Source organism: Ursus arctos, unplaced genomic scaffold (genome assembly GCF_023065955.2).
Source record: "Ursus arctos isolate Adak ecotype North America unplaced genomic scaffold, UrsArc2.0 scaffold_8, whole genome shotgun sequence".
Classification (NCBI taxonomy): Eukaryota; Metazoa; Chordata; class Mammalia; order Carnivora; family Ursidae; genus Ursus; species Ursus arctos.
The window spans coordinates 67,146,198-67,168,162 of NW_026623100.1; the positions used below are offsets into that span (position 1 = coordinate 67,146,198).

The window sequence follows — 21,965 nt, forward strand, 5'->3', positions numbered from 1 at the left end:
ACCAGCTATAAGTTTGGAGGTCCCCAAGACCACTCTCAAGTTCAGTAACTTCAGTAACTAACTAGAATGACTGGCATAGTTTATTACGGCAAAATAATTTAGATTAAAATTAGCCAAGAGAAGAGATGTATGGGGCTGATTTCAGGGCAGTTCCAAAAACAGAGCTTTCATTGACCTCTCGCAGTGGAGTCATGGACAGCATTAACTCCTGGCAACAACACATACCAAGTATTGCCCAGCAAAGAAGCTCATTTGAGCCTTGGAGTCGAGAGTTTTTATTGGGGCTCCGTGACATAGACATGGTTCTGCCTGTATGGCTAAACTCAGTTTCCAGTCCCTCTGGAGGTTGAGTTCACACTATGTGATTGAGAGTATCTACCGTAAGTCACATTGTTAGACTATCTGGCACGGTCAAGGCCCCCAGAGGAAAATAAGACACTTAGCAGTCAGGACATACCACAGGTTTAGAAGATTACCTCCCACGAGCCAAAGGCAGAATCCAGACCTCTTTTGGGACAGGGCTAAATTCTTTACTACAAATCCTTTTTTAGTTTATGTGTCAATAATTGTTTTTAATCTCGTCTTTCATATTCCTTTTGCTGATTTTATAGGCCAGAGGAAAAAAGCGACAGAAAGGATGGTTTCCTGCCAGCCACGTTAAACTTTTGGGTCCAAGCAGTGAAAGAACTACACCTGCCTTTCATCCTGGTACGGTGGTGGGTTAACTTGTATCACAGCTTCCAGAAGTTTTGTTGAAACTCAGCAGCTTCCTAGATTAGCATACGCTTTGAGAAATATTAAAAATTGTTTCTTTTTATAACTCTGCCTAAAAGCAATGTCACAATTAGAACTTCCTTTCTAAAAAGTTCTATGTAAAAACAGCCAACTGTTCAGTGATACTTGAACCACCTTATTGCTTCAGATTTTTCGACGTGGAATTGCCCTGCTCTCATACTTAAAGTGCAGTAGTTCACGTGGATTAACTGTAGCTGGGAGAGTCTTGTTTTGTAAAATAAGGAATGGAAGAAGGAGGGTGAGTGAGAGCAGCTCAAGGGAAATTTTAGCCTAATTTTAACATCTAATGTTAGAATAATTTAAATCTGAGGGCAGTTTTAACATGGGATCTTTGTAGGAATAATTAATCTGTTATTTTGTTCTTTTTTTGGTAGTGTGTCAGGTGATTGCCATGTATGATTATGTGGCAAATAACGAGGATGAGCTGAATTTCTCCAAGGGACAGCTTATCAATGTTTTGAACAAAGATGATCCTGACTGGTGGCAAGGAGAAATCAACGGGGTGACTGGTCTCTTTCCTTCAAACTATGTTAAGATGACAACAGACTCTGATCCAAGTCAACAGTGTGAGTAATATCAAACTGTTTGCCTCTCAGCTAGTGCAAAAGCTTTGATATGCAGCACTGCATATTCTGTCCCAGAGCGTATCTTAGACTCAGCACTCCTAGCAAGTATATATTAATGATGCAAGCAGTAAATTGCAAAAGGAAATTTTTCACAAAATCATAAGTTATACTGCTTTAAATACTTTTTTTCTTAGCTTTAAACCTTACTATTAGACTATCTGAAAAAATGTATAACTCTTTCACAGGTTCTTGGGTATAAGAGCAGTCTATGCTTCAACTTCCCTTTACCACCATCCTTTTTTTACCTCTAATGATCTCTTTCTCCGTAATAAAGAGCAGCCAGTAATTACCATATTCATCTATTCAAATTACCCTTTGAGAGTACAGGTGCTCTTAATTTTGCAACCTTCTCATTTAATATCCACATATTTACACATCATCCAGGTTAGCAGAAAATTAAAAACCTGTTTAAACTGTTGGCAAAACTCTGTTAGGTGATTTTTTTTGTGAGATACCTAATGCTATAAGAGATACATGAATCAAGATCTGTTTCACTATTTTTAGAACAAGGATCCAGATCTCAGTGTGAAACATGGTATTATATAAAATTATCTCTTAGCAGTTGCCTAGCCTTTCTTATATTTGACAATAAACATGCATTTATAGTGGAGAATAAACAGCACTTGGAAATACTTTCTACCTTTATAAAATGTCACTTTTCCCCACCCTTTTGATTTTGTGTGTTTTTTTTTTTACAAAATACATCATGATTCATCATGATTTGTATTTTTATCATTGTGAAATTATCTAAAATATTTAGCCTTTCATTGTAGTTTCCGAGAACATATAAATGGTAACCCGGTCAATCTGAGATATGCTGATGATTCCGTGCACATATTATGCATTTATACTATATCTTATCATTTTGAAATATTAGTGCATTATTTTCACTATAGAGCTTGTAGCTCTAAAGATAGTTCTGATCCTGGGAGAAGACTTTCCTTGAGATAAAGCAACTAAATTTCCCAATTTGGTTGTGGGAGGAGTTGAGTTTTGTATGGTTTGAACATTCCCCAAAAATGTGGGCTACCTAAATGACCGTTTTTAAGCTCTGCTGATGGTTTGGCAGCTTCCAGAGCTTGCCTGTGCATCTACTTAATTAGACATACCCGAGGTGCCTTCCCTGGCCCTGAGAGGGGAAGATACTTCTCAGACCTCTGGGATCTGGGAGCTCTTTGGCTAGTGAACCTTGGAGGCACCCAGTACAGCGGTACATTTAGCTTTTCTAGTGCCCGCATGTGAAGGGACGGGTTTCCAAGTGCACTGTTGTTGTTTATCTTGCTTTCCAGTGGAGGAACACTTTTTTCCAATTAAGTCTTATATAATAAGAAATATAAAGAACAGATAAAAGCTATTCTAAAGGAAGAACAGCCAGGAGTATATGAGTCTGTGAAAACTGGTTAAATTTTAAATTACCATTTGTGTTTCTTGGGCCCTTAGATAATTATTATTTTCATTTTATTATGTAATTAGGATGTTTTTTTTAAAGATTGAGAGTTTTAATAGTTCAGATTTGTTTAGTTGATGTTGCATGTTACTAGTCAAATTTTTTCTCACCCACTTAATTTGCTTTATGTTCATTTTATTCCTCATTTTTCTTTTTATAGGACCCAATGTTGTCTTCCAGTGTGAAAGCACCCCAGAGACCCACTATCCAAGTTTGACTCTAGCGTGGAGGCAGGGCAGGCAGCCCTGATCAAATATCTCCTACACAATTCATTAACTTCGTTCGAATGTTAGAGCCACTTGTGATTATTTCTTTGTGTTTCTAATTTATAGTTAAAATTTGTAACAAGTTAAAGGATAGTGGGTCTTTGTGTGGCTTTCCCTGCTGTTCACTCTGGCATCCTTTAGCATTTTTCTTCTTTTTTAATTTGGTAATTGTAGGTCATTAGCATGCATATTGAGTTTGCCCTTACATGGTGGGAGTTCAAACACACAAAGACCCACTATTTGCACAAACTATTCTCACTGGTTTGGAATGGGCTGCCATGCTTTCTAATGTTACTGCAACATGTATATTCATTACAATTCAGATAAAACTTGCTTATGTTTTGCTCTTATGTTTGATCTAATCCTAATCACAGTGAGCTCTTAACTGGTTCAGTATGTGATTTGCTCCCAAATCTGCACTGTTTACTCTGTTACTTTCTAGTATGCCACCAAGAGTACCAATATTTAAATTCGTTTAAAGGCCAAGAACTGGAAATAACCTTTTCTCTATTTTCTGTGTATTTCCGGGTGGGAGAAATAACACTTCTGGGAAGCTTTTCTCAGAAAAGAGGAAAGCAGCCTGCCCCAGCAGAATGTGCAGAGCGGGCTGTTTCCTCCGTCTCAGCTGCCCACGAACGGGCACTGTACTGTGGGAGTTCCCTTGGGGTCCGTGAGCTCTGGGCTAATGATGATCCTGCACCATATGCTGTAGCAGTTAGTGGTTACTTCTTTATTGGCGACCTAAAATTGGATTCTTTTTGAGGAATGGAAGGCTCCCATCATTGACGGTGAGATAGAAAACCTTCCCTAGCTTAGCGTTTAGATCTAGTATACATTCTAAAGTCAAAATTCATGATACCTATTTTAATTAGGTGACTACTGTCCCAGGTCATAAAAGGACACGTGTTGACGTTCTTCTTAAAGTATTTCATAAAAATCATAAAGAATCCTTGAAGAGTTTAAAGGCCCCTAAAGCAGGCATACAGGCTCTGCTCAGTCAGGAATGAACTCCAGTGAAGGGAAGATGTGAGAGTGGGCGTTCTTCTATGTCCGTGAAGCTGCTCTAAGGCTAGAAGATTGATTTTACCATCCAGAATTCTCTGGCTAATATCTTGTCTTCAGACACATTGGCTACTTTGGCATAGGATTTTACTCCTTTTCCTTGAATTGAAAACAGTTTAAAAATAATAAACATTATTATAAATAAGTAAATGATGGGAGAGTACCTAGCTGAAACAAAAAGGGGTTTTAGTAGGCAGTATTAAACTGTATTTGAAAATCAATGAGAAGTTTATGCAATTTAAAATGTTTACAAACTGCAGTGCAATCTACTGTTTATGAATGTCAGGGTATTATCAGGAAAAGTGTACATACAATCACAGAGTCTTATTTCCTCACAGAGTTCTTTAAGGAGAGTGAAATACCTTTTTATATCTCTGAGTTTCAGTTAGAGGCATATTTTGTGCAATATTTATGTTAATGTGCCTATACATTGTGAATGAATAATTCAGTCTTACCTAAATCATAACTTTTTTCTTGAGAAAGAATCGACCGTTTAGGTAGAACTTTACAAAGTTCAGATATCTGTGTTTCAAAATGCTTAACATTATTGGGATGTATGATGATCTATATGTGTGCTCCCTGGGGCAGGGATTTCTAGTTATTAGACCACCTCGGTCTTTAGCATTTGGCATCATCATGGTACTTTTATAAAATATGACATTAATAAGAAAGCAATAATAACACTTTACAGGTGGAATAACAGATTTGCCTGCAGTCAGTAAAGGAGACAGTGCAAAGACTGAGTCATTGTGAATTCAGCTGATCTTCCAAATTGTGTGGATTACTTGGTCTTGCCTTTTATTTTCTGGACTTTCTGCTTTTGCATTCTTTGTTGGGTTCAGATTAAGGACAATTACTTTAAATCCATTTTAAGCCCTGAGAGTGGAAATCAGACCACTGTTAATTAGCCACACAATTTGGTATAACATTTTCTCTTTATAATTTTGATTTTGGGCTTATCTAATACACTGATAAATTATTTCAAGGATATTTTTATAGCTCATATCGCTTTGTTGTAACCCTGATAAATATAAGTTATCAATAATGACATTCAGGCAGAGCTTAGCATCTGTAATCAATCTGAAAAACAGTACGTTCATCAGATACCCATAGACTAAATCAAATCACATAACGGCATATTTAAGCTGGGTGTTGGTCTGGAAAATAAGTTTGCTGTATTTCCTGAAATACCACTCTTTGTGTAGGTATTTTGCCATATTTTTGAGAGAAAGCTAAAAGTAAAGGAACTTGAATGACATGTAAGAGTAATCTAAATCCTTCTTAAAAGTGCACGCAGTCAGTCCTTCGAAGTCCCTCCCACTCAGCCACACTGTTTGCTCTCTCCCTCATTCAGGATAAGAGGCAGCTTTCATTTGGCTTAGAAAGCAACATTAGAAGGAAAGGGTTTATCAGGAACACGGAATTTTAAAATGGAAATAAATCTGAACCCCATAGGAAGAATCCAAATACCTGTTTATTAAAAAAAAAAAAAACTTGTTTATTTAAAAATTGTAGTATGTGATAATCATTTTTAAAGTATGGATTAAACCTGATAGGTTTTCCAGTGATGAAAAAAACCAGTTCTCAAACCAAAGCTGATTTTTTAGCAAATTTGAAAATTTAAGTCAATCCCACCCATTATATAGTTTCCTCTAAAACTTTATCTTAAAGGGTCATTTTAAAATAATACAACTATTAAAAAATGTAACTGCTGTTTTAAAACACAATACAAATACTGATAGTTTAAAAGAAAGTGGGGGAAGGAAAAGTAGAGAAAGAAATGCCAATTCCAGTCCAAAGCTTTATTTGCCAAGTTTTTCTTAGAATAAATTTTACCAAGTTATAAGTTCTTGTAAATAGAATCTATAATGGAAATACTGAGAGACTTTGCCAAAAGTGGCAGTATTGGATGCTGCTGTGTTGCTACTGTAATAAGTTATTAAATTGTTGCGAAGTGCTGTTTTTGCCTTAAATTTTTATTTTGTGTGTCTTGAAACTATAGTATAAAGATATTGAGATTGTGCAGATGCTGGGCACGCTTGGCATGAGGTCATCTGTTTTTATTTTTACAAAATTGTAATATAACTATGCAAGTGTGTTTATTAAAAGGACACAAACTACATTACTTGTATTGTGTATTTCTTTTGAAGCACCCTTTGAAATGTGTTTTTAATTATATGTAGTTGTGATTGAATTTCTTTGGAATTTTTCTTTTTCCTTAACGTAGTCTGTGGGTACAGGCCAGCGAATTGTTTTATATCACAGAAGGCAGAAGAAATTTTTAAATGGTCAAGATCGTGATAATTTGATACAAGATAATCATATGTATCTCAAAGCAAAAGAAATATTTATTTGAAAGTAAAAGAAAATATAATCCATAGACTACTTATGTTATTTACAGTTTTTACTCCAACTTTTTTCTAAAAAGATTGGAGGGAACTTACAAGTTGATAGTCATTGCAGATGCAAGATAAAACATTCTTAGTACAAAACAAGAGTCTATATGAAAGAAACTGCAGTGAGTGCTTGGAGGCAGTAGACTTAAGTAGAGGGTTACACTTAAGAAATCAAGTTGGTGGTTTCACCTTGAATGAAAAAATATGGATCAAAATCCACCCCATCTATCAATGTCTGGCATAAGCAGCCTCTTCCCAGAAAGCCTTTCCTCATCTCTGGAATTGAGCATTTGCATAAGGCCAAGCAGGGGACTAACTGCTGAGAATATGAAAATGAGTGTCAGCTAGTCCTGGGCTCAGTTATTGCATTGCTCTGTGAGGGGGTCAGGCACATAGGCAGGTAATTCTAGAACAGCATGCTGATAATAAGCGCAGTAATAGGCATTCCCTGGGCACCAAGAGAGTACAGAGGAGGAATACCTCATTCACTGTAGATTGGTGAATTAGAGAAGACTTCCTGGAGGAGGCAACTCTGAGACCGATAAGATAAATCAGAGTAAGCTAGATGGGGGGTGGGATGGTGAAGAGTATGATAAAGCCAAGAAACAGTGGAGGTGGGGGAGGGGCAGTGATTTTTATAAGCAGTTCATTATGGCTGGAGTGAAAGTGCAAAGCCAGAAACACTGAAAGATGGGGCTTGAGAGGCAGACCAAAGGCTAAATCAGAGATTCTCTAGCTCGAATGAGAGATTCATTGGGATCACCTGGGGTGCCTAAGTCTTCGTGTAAATGTCCTAAAGCATGGTCTGTGTGTGGGGATTTTTCAGAGCTCCCCAGATGATTCTGCTCTGAAGCCAAGGTGGGGAAAAAGGGATGAAACAGAGCTAAGAACTGTGTCTGAAGGAACATTGGCAGGAGTTATGGATGGATGGGATGTGTGGGCAGGTTTGTATCCTGGTGATGGAATAGTGGTGCCGCCAGCTACAGTAAGGAATCAAGAGTTAGGGGAAGAAGAAAAGTTTGGTTTTGACTACAGAGCACCAATGGGACACCCAGTAGACCCGTGCAGCAGGTGGTCAGAGAGGACTGAGCCGCAGCAGCAGGACATCAGCCGGTGGCATGAATGCAGGCTGATGGCATTGAGCCCATGAACGTAGGTGAGCTGACTGTCTGAGGGTGTCAACAGTTACAGGTGGGACAGTGAAGGCACCCACGGACACAGGAAACAGATTCTAGGAGAATAAGGAAGCGCTGGCTGTACAACCATTGCTCATACCAGTGAAAAGAAAAGAAGGAATGTGCCTTCATTGAGCACTTACCAATCTAGGTACTTTTCTGAAGTTCCCAAACGTTTTTCCTCATTATTATTTCCTTTTTACAGATATGGAAATGAAAGCAAAAGCTAAATAACTTGTCCAAGTTTACACAGCCAGTAAGTGGTAGACCTGGGTTCAAACCCACATGCTTTGGCTCCAGAGCCGATACTCTCACCGTCTACACTAGTGTGTGGGCACTGCCACCCTGTTTAGTGCAGCGAGGCTCCGCAATACGACCATCGCTGGAACCAGGGAAAAGGAAAGAGGAAAGATCAGAGGCGGCTCAGTGTTTCCTCTTTGTAGCAGGTATACACAGAGAAGCAGGAGGCAAAGACTGATTATGACAAACAAGGACAGGAATCTTTAAGAACCGCGTCTGGAGGGGTAAAGCTAAACATAATCGCTTCTTTTGGTAGCAGCTTTATTGAGATATAAGTCATATACCATACAGTTTATCCACTTGAAGTGTAGAATTGAATGGTTTTTAGTATATTCAGTTGTTGTGCGACTATCACCACAGATGGCTAGTTCCAGAACATTTTCATCACCCTCAAAAGAAGCCCTGAACCGTTTAACCCTGTATCCTCCTATCTTCCTGTACAACGCCCACCCCCAGCCCTAGGTAGCCACTAATCACCTACTTTCTGTCTCCGTATGTTTGCCTACTCTGGACATATCATACACACGGAGTCGTAAAATGTGTAGCTTTTGTGGTTGGCTTAGTTTACTCAGCATAGTATTTTCAAGGTACAGCCATGCTGTAGCATGCCGCCATACTTCATTTCTTTTTATGACTAAGTAGCATTCCATTGTATGGGTATACCACATTTTGCTTATCCATTCTTTAGTTAATGGACATTTGGGTGGTTTCTACTTTTTGGCTATTATGAACAATGCTGCTATGAATACTTGTGTACAAGTTTTTGTGTGGACATACATCTTTATTTCTTTTAAGTATACACTAGGTAGGAGTGGAATTGCTACATCAAATGGCAATTGTGTGTTTAACGTTTTGTTGTTTTTTTTTTAAGATTTTATTTATTTGAGAGAGACCAAGAAAGCGCATGAACGGTGGGGAGGGGCAGAGGGAGAGGGAGAAGCAGGCTCCCTGCTGGGTGGGGAGCCCGATGAGGGGCTTGATCCCAGGACCCCAGGATCATGACCTGAGCCAAAGGCAGATGCTTCACCAACTGAGCCACCCAGGCATGCCTCTGTGTTTAACTTTTTGAGAAACTGCCAGACTATTTTCCAAAGTAGCTGCACCATTTTACATTCCCATCAGCAGGGCACAAGGTTTCTCTTTCTCCATATCCTCAGCAACACTTGTTATTATCTAACTTCTTATTGTAGCCATCCCCCTGGGTGTGAAGGGACATCTCATTGTGGTTTTGATTTACATCTCCTCAGTGGCTAATGATGTTGAGCATGTTTTCATGTGCTTGTTGGCTATTTGCGTATCTTCTTTAGAGAGACGTGTATTTAGACCCTTTGCCTATGGTTTGAGTAGTTTGTCTTCATAATCACGTTTTGAACTTTGTTTTAAACAAGAACACGTTCTGAAATACACGAGAGATGTCAATGCTGTTGTCAAAAGGCAAAATCACTTAGTCAAAGGGAGGGATAAAATCAAAGAGTGCTAGAGCGAATGTGCTGGGGAGTGTGGTGTGAGGGTTGCTTTGAAGCCCAGCTCTCCCCGCTCACTTCCTGAGACAGCCGCACCTGTGTATAGTGAGGTTGAGAAACCTACACTGCAGATGCGACTGAGGGGTCTCTGAAGCACTGGGTCAGTGTCTAACACACAGAGACTAGAAATAACAGCTAACATTTACTAAGCCTTTGCTTTGTCCTGGGTGATGGACTGGGTACTTTGGGTACGTGTCTGGGTTAGCCAGTGGTGGAGTTAGAACTCGAGTCCCAGTCTGACTCCAAGGCAGAAGTATGTGGAACAGTGCATAAGAAGTTGGCTGTGGGACACAGCTACTCATTGCATGTGTAACAGAGAAAGTATGTAGGTACCAGTCGTCACTTAGACACAAAAATGAGTTAAAGGAGAGTGAGAGCTCTGTTGGCATTTCCAGAAAAGTGCCCCTTTTCTCCTCTAGAATTCAGGCGGCAAGCATCAGACCAGGTCACGTTTATACACACTGTCGTGCGTGGTTTGCCTCAAGGAGAATGGCTGTGTAAGCACCATTTAAAATGGCTTGGCATTTCAGAGTGTAAGACTTAAACCAAGAGGCCTAGATGTAGGGACTCCGTAGCTCTAAATTCTGCCCTAAGTCTCTTAGCCACCAAACTTCAGAGTCTGTGATTTACACAGCAGGGGTCAGAGTGATAATCTGTTGTTCAGAGAGTTGATGAGAGGTGGTAAATCGTCATACGCTTGTTGGTAACAGTTATTTTTATGTTCAGATTAAAGGCTATATGTTGGGCGGACACGAAAACTAGAGTTGCATGACACCTCTTCCTAATGTGCTGTGTTTACATAGCACATCAAGTCCCTCAGTTGGGTCCGCGATAGAACTCTGGCAGTCTAGGTGTCGCAAGGATCAGCCTGAACAAGACTCCTTCGAGGCTGAGCCTTGGAGGCATCTCTGTCTACCAATAGGAGTTCTTCGCTTTCTTTTAGGCTTATGACCTTTCACTCTAGAGTCAAAAATAAAAATAAAACCAATAAAATGTTTCTTTGTCCACTGGCGTTTATCAACAGACTTGCTTTGGGAAGTCTGGAATACTCCCATTTACTGATAACCAAATATTATCCTTTCTGATGGTCTGCAATATTAGAATATAATATTAACTTCTGTTTTTGTGCTTAAACAACCTGACTCCTGGTGACAAAGAATTGACAGGCATCAAGAAGACATCGAGTTTAAAATTTTGTTCAACAATTATTTAAATTTCCAAAAACAAAATCGCAAATATCTGTGGCTTCATGGTGGGAGCATACTACCTGGTACATAGTTTGTATTCAATAATAGTGGCCAAGTGGATCAACTGCTATTCTTTTACAAAATAAGATATCCAGTAGTTTTCTGGTGCCCTGACAAAACTTCTGTATTAAAGGCAGTCTTCAGGGGCGCCTGGGTGGCTCAGTCAGTTGAGCGTGCAACTCTTGATTTCGGCTCAGGTCATGATCTCAGGGTCGTGGGGTGGAGCCCCAGCGTTGGGCTCTGTGCTCTGCCCAGAATCTGCTTCTCCCTCCCTCTGCTCCTTCCCCCACTCGTGCTCTCTCTCTCTCTCTCTCTCAAATAAATAAATAAAATCTCTTTTTTAAGGCAGCCTTCAGAAAATGCACACAGTTTAGTCATCTGGATTTACTGTTAAAAATTGTCTTTTCGCTGAGCTTCGACTCAGTGAGACTGAAAACCATTATGTGATCCTCTGGCTGCTTCTTTAGGACAGAGAATGGCGTTGTTCAGTGGCATTGCTCTTCTCACAATGGGCAAGGACTTTTCTGGGACTTTATGACATAATGCAAACAAGCTCTCTTTGTCTTCGTCATCACAAACCATCTTTTGTCCGATCACCTTTTGGAATCTTCGCAGAGCTCCCTCCTCTGCTTTCTTAGGCGTCTCTCATTTGCTTCTTGCTCTCGCGTGCCTTTAGTCTGCAGCTGCCTCCCAACTCTGTGGGACACAGTTTACACGAGCTGTTATTCGTTGTGTATAACTCGGCTATCAGTCTCTGTGTCCTCACGCAAGTTGTGGGGTGGGAGCGGGGGGGGGTCCTGTGGCCCTGGGGACTTTCGCCTGATCGTCGCCATGATCTCTCCTTTCTTACTTTCCCACCCTTCCTGTCTAGCAGAAAGAATTTACCAGTAAGTTTTCATCATTCTCTCTGGCCACCTGTAGTCTCCTGCAGTTCAGACCTTATCTTCATATCACATAATACTTGTTGAAGACCTACTATGTGTCAGACACTGGGGATATAGCAGATTAAAACACGGGGAAAAAATTTCCTCCCCTCTTGGAGCTGACATTTAAGTAGGGCAAGACAGAAAACAAACAAAATGAATGAATATGTCATGTCTTGGAAAATTAAAGCAGGTTAGGGAAAGGGAGGGATGAAGCAGACAGATTTCAGTTTTAAACAGGCTTCTCAGATAAAGCCTGTCTGAAGTGGTGACATGGGAGCAAAGAGTTGAAGGACAGGACAGCTGTCTGGAGGGAGCCATGTAACTATCTGGAATATCATTCTAGGCAGAGGGAAGAGCATGTCAGGGCCTCCATCAGGGGCATGACCGTAATGCTTGAGGAACAGTGTGGAGGCCGGTGTGGCTGGAACAGAGGGAGAAACAAGAGGAAGACCTGAGGACAGAGGGTTAACTGAGGAAATGGGAGAGACTGTCTAGGTTCTTAGAGGCTGTTTTTAAGTATTTTGGCTTTTGCCGGGAGTGACAAGAACCCATCAAAGGGTTTTAGTCAAAGGAAGGACATGATCTGATGTGCTTTAACAGGATAACTCTGGCGTGCTAGATGAAAGCAGGGGTTGGGACAGGGAGGGGCTCAGAAGCAAGCAGACACGTTAAGAGGCTAGTTCAGTAACGCAGGTGAACAGTGGTGGTGGCCCGATCAGCATCATCCAAGTGGACATAATGAGAAGTAATGTGGACATAATGAGAAGTCGTCAGACTATGGGTGTATTCTGAGGATATAGCCAACAGGTGGATTGAATGTGAGATGTGAGAAGAAGAAAAGTATCAAGGGTGTCCCTAAAGATCCTGGCCATAAGCAACCGGAAGATGGAATTGCCATTAAATGAAGGCACATGATGAGGGAGGAGGGGCAGGGAAGATGATTAGGAGTTTGGTTTTGGATATTACCATTACTTACCTTTAAGATCGATAAGTGGAGATACTGGGTAGGCCGTAGAACATGGTGAGATCCAGAGGATATATTCAGGCTGGTGTATACATTTGTTTGGGAGTGCTTCAGTGCGTAGGTGATACTTAAAGCCACCAGACTCAGTGGCTGGATGTGGAGAAGAATTACAAGGCTGAGACTTTGGGTTCCAACATTAAGTCTGTGGGTTTTGGAGGAGCTAGGAAAGGAGAGGAGGAGACTGGCCAGTGAGGTAGGAGGACGTGAGGCGAGGTGGTGACCTAGAAGCCAAGTAGAGAAGGATTTTAAAGGGGAGGGAGTGATCCACTGTCACAAATGCTAAAGGAGGAAGTGACGTGGAGCTTTAGAACCTCTTCTTCTTTAAACTATAAGATTTGAAAATAATTTTAATGTTTAATTTTTCAGTTACAGTCAGGAAATGTTTTTACACAGTAATATAGACTCTGGTATTTGTTGAAATTAATTCTATGGGTGCTTGAGAAGAACATGTGTTCTCTTGCATATGTGTTCATTATATTAATACCTGTTAATATTCAGATCTTCCATTACTAATTTTCATTGAGAGAGATGACAGTCCACTACTTTGATTATAGATTTTTCAGATCTTTTTTCTTTTTTCCTCTCTCCCTCCTTGCTCCTCTTCTTTTTCTTTCTTTCTTTTTTTCTTTCTTTCTTTCTCTTTCTTTCTTTCTTTCTTTTTCTTTCTTTCTTTCTTTCTTTCTTCTTTCTTTCTTTCTCTCTTTCTCTCTCTCTCTCTCTCCCTCTTTCTTTCTTTCTTTCTTTCTTTCTTTCTTTCTTTCTTTCTTTCTTTCTCCCCCCCCCCTTTTCAGAGGTAATTTTGTCTGTTAATTTTACATTTTGAGGCTGTCCTGTTGCACATAAAATCAAAATTATTATATTATCCTAAATATTTACAATGTTTACACAGATCTTTGAAAGCCTATTTTGTCTGCTGCTAATAAAACCTCCCTAGCTGCTTTTTAATATTTTGTAAATGTGTAGCTTTTTCCAAACCTTTACTTCTGACATTTCTGTAACATTACAGATTAGGTGTCATAAATAGCATCTAGCTGAATTTTTTTAAGTTTTAATTCCAGTATAATTAATATGCGGTGTTATATGAGCTCAGGTGTACAGTATAGTGATTCAGCACTTCCGGACATCACCAGTGCTCATCACAGTGTACTCTTCATCCCCATCACCTGTTTCTCTCACTCCCACCTACCTCCTCTTTGGTAACCACCAGTTCTCTATACTTAAAAGTTTTATATTTGTATCTAAGAGTTTTTTTGTTTGTCTCTTTTCTTTGTTCATTTGTTTTATTTCTTAAATTCCACGTATGAGTAAAATCATATGGTATTTGTCTTTCTCTGACGGACTTATTTCACTTAGCATTATACATTCTAGCTCCATCCACTTCTTGCAAATGGCAAGATTTCGTTCATTTTTATGGCTGAGTAATATTCCATTGTCTATATATACCACACATCTTCTTTATGCATTCATCTTGGGCTGCTTCCATAATATGGCCATTGTAAATAATGCTGCAGTAAACATAGGTGTGTGCTTATCTTTTTAGTTAATGTTTTCATATTCTTGGGGTAAATACCCAGTAGTGGAATTACAGTACTGTATGGTAATTCTATCTTTAATTTTTTTAAGGAACTTCCATACTGTTTTCCACAATGGTTGCAAGAGTGTGCATTTCCACCAGTAATGTAGGAGGGTTCCTTTTTCTCCACATCCTTGGCGACACTTGTTGTTTCTTCTGTTTTTGGTTTCAGCCTTTCTGACAGGTGTTAGGTGATAGTCATTGCAGTTTTGATCTCTATTTCCTTGATGCTGAGTGGTGTTGAGCATATTTTCATGTATCTGTTGGCCAGCTGGATGTCTTTCTTGGAGAAATATCTGTTCATGTCTTCTGCCCATTTTTAATTTGGTTATTTGGGGTTTTTTTGGTGTTAAGTTCTTTATGTATTTTGGATACTAACCCTCTATCAGATATGTCTTTTGCAAATATCTTCTCCCATTCTTTAGGTTGTCTTTTGTTTTGTTGATTGTTTCTATTTCTGTACAGAAGCTTTTTATTTTGATGTGGTCCCAATAGTTTATTTTTTGCTTTTGTTACCCTTGCCTCAGGAGACATATCTAGAAAAAACTTGCTGTGGGGGCACCTGGATGGTTCAGTCAGTTAAGCATCTGATTCTCTATTTCAGCTCAGGTCATGATCTCAGGGGTCATGAGATCAAGTTCCACATCAGGCTCCATGCTGAGTGTGGAGTCTGCTTGAAATTCTCTCTCTCCCCCTCCCTTTGCCCCTCCCCCTGCTCATGTGTGTGTGTGTGCGCTCTCTCTCTCTCTCTCTAAAAGAAATAAAATCTTTAAAAAGAAGAAAAGAAAAAACTTGCTGTGGATAATATCAGAGAAGTCACGGCCTGTGTTCTCCTCTAGGATTTTTATGGACTCAGTCTTAAATTTAGGTCTTCAATCCATTTTGAGTTTATTTTTGTGTGTGTTGTAAGAAAATGGTCCAGTTTCATTCTCTAACATGTAACTATCCAGTTTTCCCAACACCATTTTTTGAAGGGACTATTTTTTTCCCATTGCATATTCTTGCCTCCTTTAAAGGTCAAAGGTTAATTGACCATTTAATCATGGGATTATTTCTGGGCTCTCTATTCTGTTCATTGATCAGTGTGTCTGTTTTTGTGTCAGTACCATACTGTTTGATTATTACAGATCTGTAGTATATCTTGAGATCTGGGATTGTGACACCTCCAGTTTTGTTCTTTTTCCAAATTGTTTTGGTTACTTGGGGTCTTTTGTGGTTCCACACAAATTTTAGGATTATTCTAGTTCTCTGGGGGAAAAAATGCTGTTGGTATTTTGATAGGGATTATATTAAATCTGTGGATTGCTTTGGGTGGTATGGACATTTTCAACAATATTTGTTCTCAGAATCCATGAACATGGAATATCTTTCCATTTGTTTGGGCATTCTTCTATTTCTTTCATCAATGTTTTATATATAAGTTTTCAGAGTACAGGTCTTTCACCTCTTTGTTTAAATTTATTCCTAGGTACTTTTTCTTTTTGGTACAATTGTAAACGGGATTTTTAAAAAAAATTTCTCTTCCTGCTACTTCATTATTAATGCATAGAAAGGCAACAGATTTCTGTATATTGATTTTGTATTTCTTCCTGATTCATTTTTGGGAGGTTATATGTTTCTAAGAATTTATCCATTTCTCTAGGTTGTCCAGTTTGTTGCCATATAATATTTCATAATTTTCTCTTGTAATCCTTTGTATTTCTGTGGTGTCAGTTGTTATTTCTCCTCTTTCATTTCTTTTTTTATAATAATTTTTTATTATGTTATGTTAGTCACCATACAGTATATCCTTAGTTTTTGATGTAATGTTCCATGATTCATTATTTGCGTATAACACCCAGTCCTCTTTCATTTCTGATTTTATTTGAGTCCTCTCTTTCTCTCTCTGTCCTGTTTTCTCTTTCTCTCTCTTTTATGAGTCTCGCTGAAGGTTTATCAATTTTGTTGATCTTTTCAAAGCATCAGCTCCTGATCTTACTGATCTGTTCTATTATTTTTTCAGTTTCTATTTTATTTATTTCTCCTCTAATCTTTATTATTTCCTTCCTTCTACTGGTTTTGGGTTTCCCTTGTATGTAGCTGTGTTCTTTTTTCTTACTGCTTTTAAAATTCTCTCTTTATCACTACTTTTTACTATTTTAATTACTGTGTGTCTCGGTGTGAACTTCCTCGGGTTGATTTTGTTGGAGCCTCTCTGTGCCTCTTGGATCTAGATTTCTGTTTCCTTTCCCAGATTCAGGAAGTTTTCAGCTATTATTTCTCCAAGTAAATGTTCTGCCCCCCTTTTCTCTCTTTTCTACTTCTGGGATCCCTATAATGTAAATGTTATCACACTTGATGGTGTCACTGAGTTCCCTTAATCTGTTCTTATTTTTTTTTTAATACTCTTTTTTTTCCCTTCTCCTGTTCAGCTAGAAGTGCTTTCCATTACTCTGTCCTCCAGGTCACTGATCCATTTGCTTCCTCTAGTCTATTCTTTATTTCCTCCAGTATATTTTTAACTTTGGGCATTGAATTCTTCCTCTCTCATTGGTTCTGTGTGTGTGTGTGTGTGTGTGTTCTGTCTCTTTGTTGAGGGTCTCATTGAGGTCGTTGACTCAAGTCCATTGAGTCTCTTTATGACCGTTACTTTAAATTCTCTGTCAGGTCTATTACCTATCTCTATCTCATTTAGCTCTCTTACTGTGATTTTGTCCTGCTGTTTCATTTGGGACATATTCCTCTGTCTCCTTGTTTTGTCTAACTCTGTGTCTGTTTCTCTATGTTAAGAAAGTTAACTACATCTCCTTCTCTTGAAAGTAGTGGCATTGTGAAGAAGAGGTCCTGTAGTGCTCTGCAGTGCAAAGTCCCCTGTTCACCAGAACCTATTATTGTAGCTGAGCTGCATTTGCCTTCAGTGTAGGTGTCTACAGTGGCTCTCTCTGCCTGTTGTAGGCAGGGTTGGGTCCCTGTGTTGTTAGTGGGCCATTCTGGGGCCACCTTGGGCTTAAGTTTGGTCAGACCAGTCATTGACCAGAACCGCAGTAGCACTGAATTGTAGGGTGCTCTCCTGTGTTGACCCCTGAGAAGCTTTTGTTGGTGGGCAGGACTACAGGCAGGCCAGATATCTACCCCTAGCTCACTGCTGGAGCCAAAGTGGAACTGATATGTGTAGTTTTCTTCCCTTCTTCCTGGGGCAGGAGTCACTCTGGGGTGGTGCTGACCCCTCTCGGGGCTCCTTGCACACTGCCATGTTTGTGGCACTGCTTTGGATGGATTTCTGTCAAGGTCAGGTTGGAGGGGTGGGTGCACAGAACACGGGGCGGGGCACTTGGTGTTAGCAAGCTAGATGAGAATGTTTGCAATGCACTGATTCCCACAAGTGTTCATGTATCTACGCAGGGGGTCAGGGGAGAGAAATGGTCCTACCAGCTGCTTTGCTCTTGGAGAAGTCTCCCAAAGATCCCTGTCCCTCCAACATACGTTCTGAGATTAGTAAATAAATCTTCCCATATACCCAAGCATTTTTCAAACTGCTGCTTCTGTGCTATTTCTCAGTAGAGCTATTTGTTATGCTCTTTAAGGCGGGGACTCAGTTTTCTATCACCCTGTGGCTCTCCCACAGTTTTGCCCACTGATTTTTATTTTTTTTTTATTTTAATAATGATTTTTTTATTATATTATGTTAGTCACCATACAGTACATCCCCGGTTTTCGATGTAAGGCTCGATGATTCATTAGTTGTGTATAACACCCAGTGCACCATGCAATATGTGCCCTCCTTACTACCCATCACCGGTCTATCCCATTCCCCCACCCCCCTCCCCTCTGTAGCCCTCAGTTTGTTTCTCATAGTCCATAGTCTCTCATGTTTCATTCCCCCTTCTGATTACCCCCCCTTTCTTTATTCCTTTCTTCCCCTACTGATCATTCTAGTTCTTATGTTCCATAGATGAGAGAAATCATATGATAGTTGTCTTTCTCTGCTTGACTTATTTCACTAAGCATTATCTCCTCCAGTGCCGTCCATGTTGTAGCAAATGTTGAGAACTCATTCTTTCTGATTGCTGAGTAATATTCCATTGTATATATGGACCACAACTTCTTAATCCAGTCATCTGTTGCAGGGCATCTCAGCTCCTTCCACGATTTAGCTATTGTGGACATTGCTGCTATGAACATTGGGGTGCATATGGCCCTTCTCTTCACTACGTCTGTATCTTTGGGGTAAACACCCAGTAGTGCAATGGCTGGATCATAGGGTAGCTCAATTTTTAACTTTTTAAGGGACCTCCACACGGTTTTCCAGAGTGGCTGTACCAACTTGCATTCCCACCAACAATGTAGGAGGGATCCCCTTTCTCCACATCCTCTCCAACAATTGTTGTTTCTTGCCTTGTCTATTTTTGCCATTCTAACTGGCGTAAGGTGGTATCTCAGTGTGGTTTTGATTTGAATTTCCTTGGTTCCAGGTATTAAGCCCCACTGATTGTAAGAACTTTCAAAGGTAATCCACTCTGGTTTATAAAGCCAAATATTATGGGGATTGTCCTCCCAGTGAGAGTCCCCTGTGCCCAGGGTGCCTGGTGTGGAGTTTGCTTCTCTCCCTTCTCTGTGCCCATGGCATCCCTACCTCCCAAGGACAGTCCTACAGGTCACTTTGGCTCCCAGCTGAGTCTCTGCCCTTCCTGGCCTTTTCAGTGTGGCCTCTTCTGTGCACTTAGCTATGCAGAATCCTGCCAGTCTTCCTGACATTTTCTGGGTTATTTACACTGATGTCAGTGTTACCTACCTGTATCTGTGGGATGAGGTGACCCTAGGATCCTCCTACTCTGCCATCTTCCCCAGCATCTACCTGAATTTTAAAATCCAATCTCAAGTCTTCTTGTAATTGACAGATTTAAGTAATTTACATTTATTGGAACAATGGAATACTTCTATTCATATCCATCTTATTATATATTTTCTATTTACAATGCTTTTCTTTCTTCTTATTGTTCTGCCTATATGTTACTTCTGTTGCTTTGATCAAATTTACTTCCTTTATTTCCCTTTACTGGTTTGAAAGTTATGTTTTCTCTGTCTATTCTTTGAGTAGTTACCTTTCCTTTTCTAACATATGTGTTTGCCTCCACACAGTCTAAATTTGATGTTTATATTCCTTCTGATAAGTGTGGGTGGGATCCTTTACCTCTAATGATTCTCCTTCTGCCCCTCATGTTACTGCTGCTTTGTGTTTTAAAAAAATACTTTTAGGTACATTTAAAATCCACCTTGAATTTATACCATCATTATCATCATTTTATATCATCAATCATTATTTTGATTTTTCACATATTTACTAGTATTTTTGCTCACCCTTCCTTCCCTCCCTCCCCTCCCTCCCCACTTCCTTCCTCTTTCTCTTTCTTTTTTCTTTTCTTTTCCTTTCTTTTCTTTTTTTTCTTTCTTTTTCTTTTCTTTTCTTTCTCCACCACTCCTTACATCTCATTATTCCTTCCTTTAAAATTTTTATTTACTTATTTATTTATTTGAGAGAGACAGAGATAGTGAGAGAGCACTAGTGGGGAGGAGAGGGAGAAGCAGGCTCAATCCCAGGACCCTGAGATCATGACCTGAGCCAAAGGCAGGTCACCTTTGGCTGACTGAGCCACCCGGGCACCCCCTCATTATTCCTTCTTATTATATTCCTTCTTCCCAAAATACACCTCTTAATAGTTCCTTTAGTCAGTCTATTAGTGGTAAATGCTTTCAAACTTTGTCTGAAAATGTTTGTATTTCTCCCTCCATGAATGGTATATAATTAGAATCCTGGTTTGACAGTTATTTTTGCTCAGTACCCCCTACTGTTGTGTTGAGATGCGTACAGCCAGTGTGATTCCTGTTCCTGTGTAGTTATTTTGCTTTTTCTTTTTGGCCATCTTAACCTTTTTTTTTTTTTTTTTTTCTCCTTGGTGTTTTGCAGTTTAGGTATGGATTCTTTTTTTCCCCCCCTAATCAGGAATCATTGTTCCTTTTGAATATGTGGAGGTATATCTTTCATTAATTCTAAAAAATTCTCAACCATTATAATCTCAATATTACTTCTTCCCATTATTTCTGTTCTCCCCTCCTGGACTCCCATTAGATGTATGTTGGACCTTGTCATTCTGTCCTCTGTGTTCCTTAATCTCCATTTTATGTTTTCCATCTTTTTGTCTTTCTGGGCTACATTCTTAATTTCTTCATATCTGCCTTCAGATTTATTAATCCTTTCCTCACATGTGTTTGATCTGCTATTTAATTTATTTATTATTTCCATGATAATATTTGCCATTTTTATTATTAGTTTCTTTATATATCTGCCCATTCTTTTTTATAGACTCTGTTTATGGTTTCAAACCTTTCATGTATGTCTTGGGTTGTTTTAAATATACATATTTTACCTTTTTTTTTTTTTTAGATTTTATTCTATTACCTATGTTTTTGGGGTTTTTTTAAAGATTTTATTTTAAGGGGCGCCTGGGTGGCACAGTCATTAGGCATCTGCTTTCGTCTCTGGCCTGATCCCGGCATTCTGGGATCAAACCCCACATCAGGCTCCTCTGCTAGGAGCCTGCTTTTTCCTCTCCCACTCCCCCTGCTTGTGTTCCCTCTCTTGCTGGCTGTCTCTCTCTGTCAAATAAATAAATAAAATCTTTAAAAAAAAAAATTTTATTTTAAGTAATCTCTACACCCAACATGGAGCTCGAACTCACAACCCCAAGATCAAGAGTTGAACACTGTACCAACTGAGCCAGCCAGGCGCCCCTCTTAGGGTTCGTTCTGGTCATCATTTTTTATTTATGGTGGATCATTCCTTATTTTTTGTAATTTTTTACTTTGAGCTCATCTTTAGTGAGACTTGGTTTTCCCATGGAAATCCTGTGGAACCAAGGTTGTGAGAGAGACCCCCTGGACAGTTGTACATTTTCTTTGGCCAGGCACCCTAAGGGTATCACCAGCCAGGGACCAGTTTTTCTGTTAATCTATCAGTTTTGGAATTCTTTTTTTTTTTTTTAAGATTTTATTTATTTATTTGACAGAAATAGAGACAGCCAGCGAGAGAGGGAACACAAGCAAGGGGAGTGGGAGAGGAAGAAGCAGGCTCATAGCGGAGGAGCCTGATGCGGGGCTCAATCCCATAATGCCGGGATCACGCCCTGAGCCGAAGGCAGACGCTTAACCGCTGTGCCACCCAGGTGCCCCAGTTTTGGAATTCTTGAACTCCAAATTTATGTGAGATGCAAACCCAACAATTTTTCACTTCTTTACTCCGCAGACCTAAAAGCTCTCCTGTCTTCTCACTTTTCTAGCAGAAGGATTGTTTTCCAGTTAGCCCTATATTCTCCTTCCAGAGCCTCCTCTCATTGGCCAAACCTGGGCAGAAGCCAACTAAAATAGGAGCTTATACAAGCAGCCTCTGGGGTTGGCCTCCCTGCAGTACAGAGCAGAAGAAAGGTGAGAAACAGGTCTGGGGACCAACCCAATAGTCTGCCATTTGACAAATATTTCCTGACCTCCATGGTCAAAACACTGTGTTAAATTTGATATTATCAAACTGTGGGTGATACAGTCTCTGACCTCCAGCGGGAGAGACGTACTAAC

The 21,965-nt window shown here is 39.7% G+C and overlaps 1 protein-coding gene across 19 annotated transcripts in view; it reads left to right on the forward strand.

Moving 5' to 3' along the window:
• Window positions 1-21,965, forward strand: part of ITSN2 (intersectin 2) — a 139,120-nt gene that overhangs the window by 96,499 nt on the left and 20,656 nt on the right. For 16 of the 19 annotated variants that reach the window (XM_048222839.2, XM_048222840.2, XM_048222831.2 and 13 more), the window contains 2 exons: window positions 612-708; window positions 1,170-1,361. In XM_048222839.2, coding sequence (XP_048078796.1) covers window positions 612-708; window positions 1,170-1,361 — 289 coding nt within the window. Of the gene's footprint in view, window positions 1-611; window positions 709-1,169; window positions 1,362-3,028; window positions 6,319-21,965 lie in introns of those variants that run through there. The other 3 variants (XM_048222845.2, XM_048222843.2, XM_048222844.2) reach the window with 1 other exon arrangement.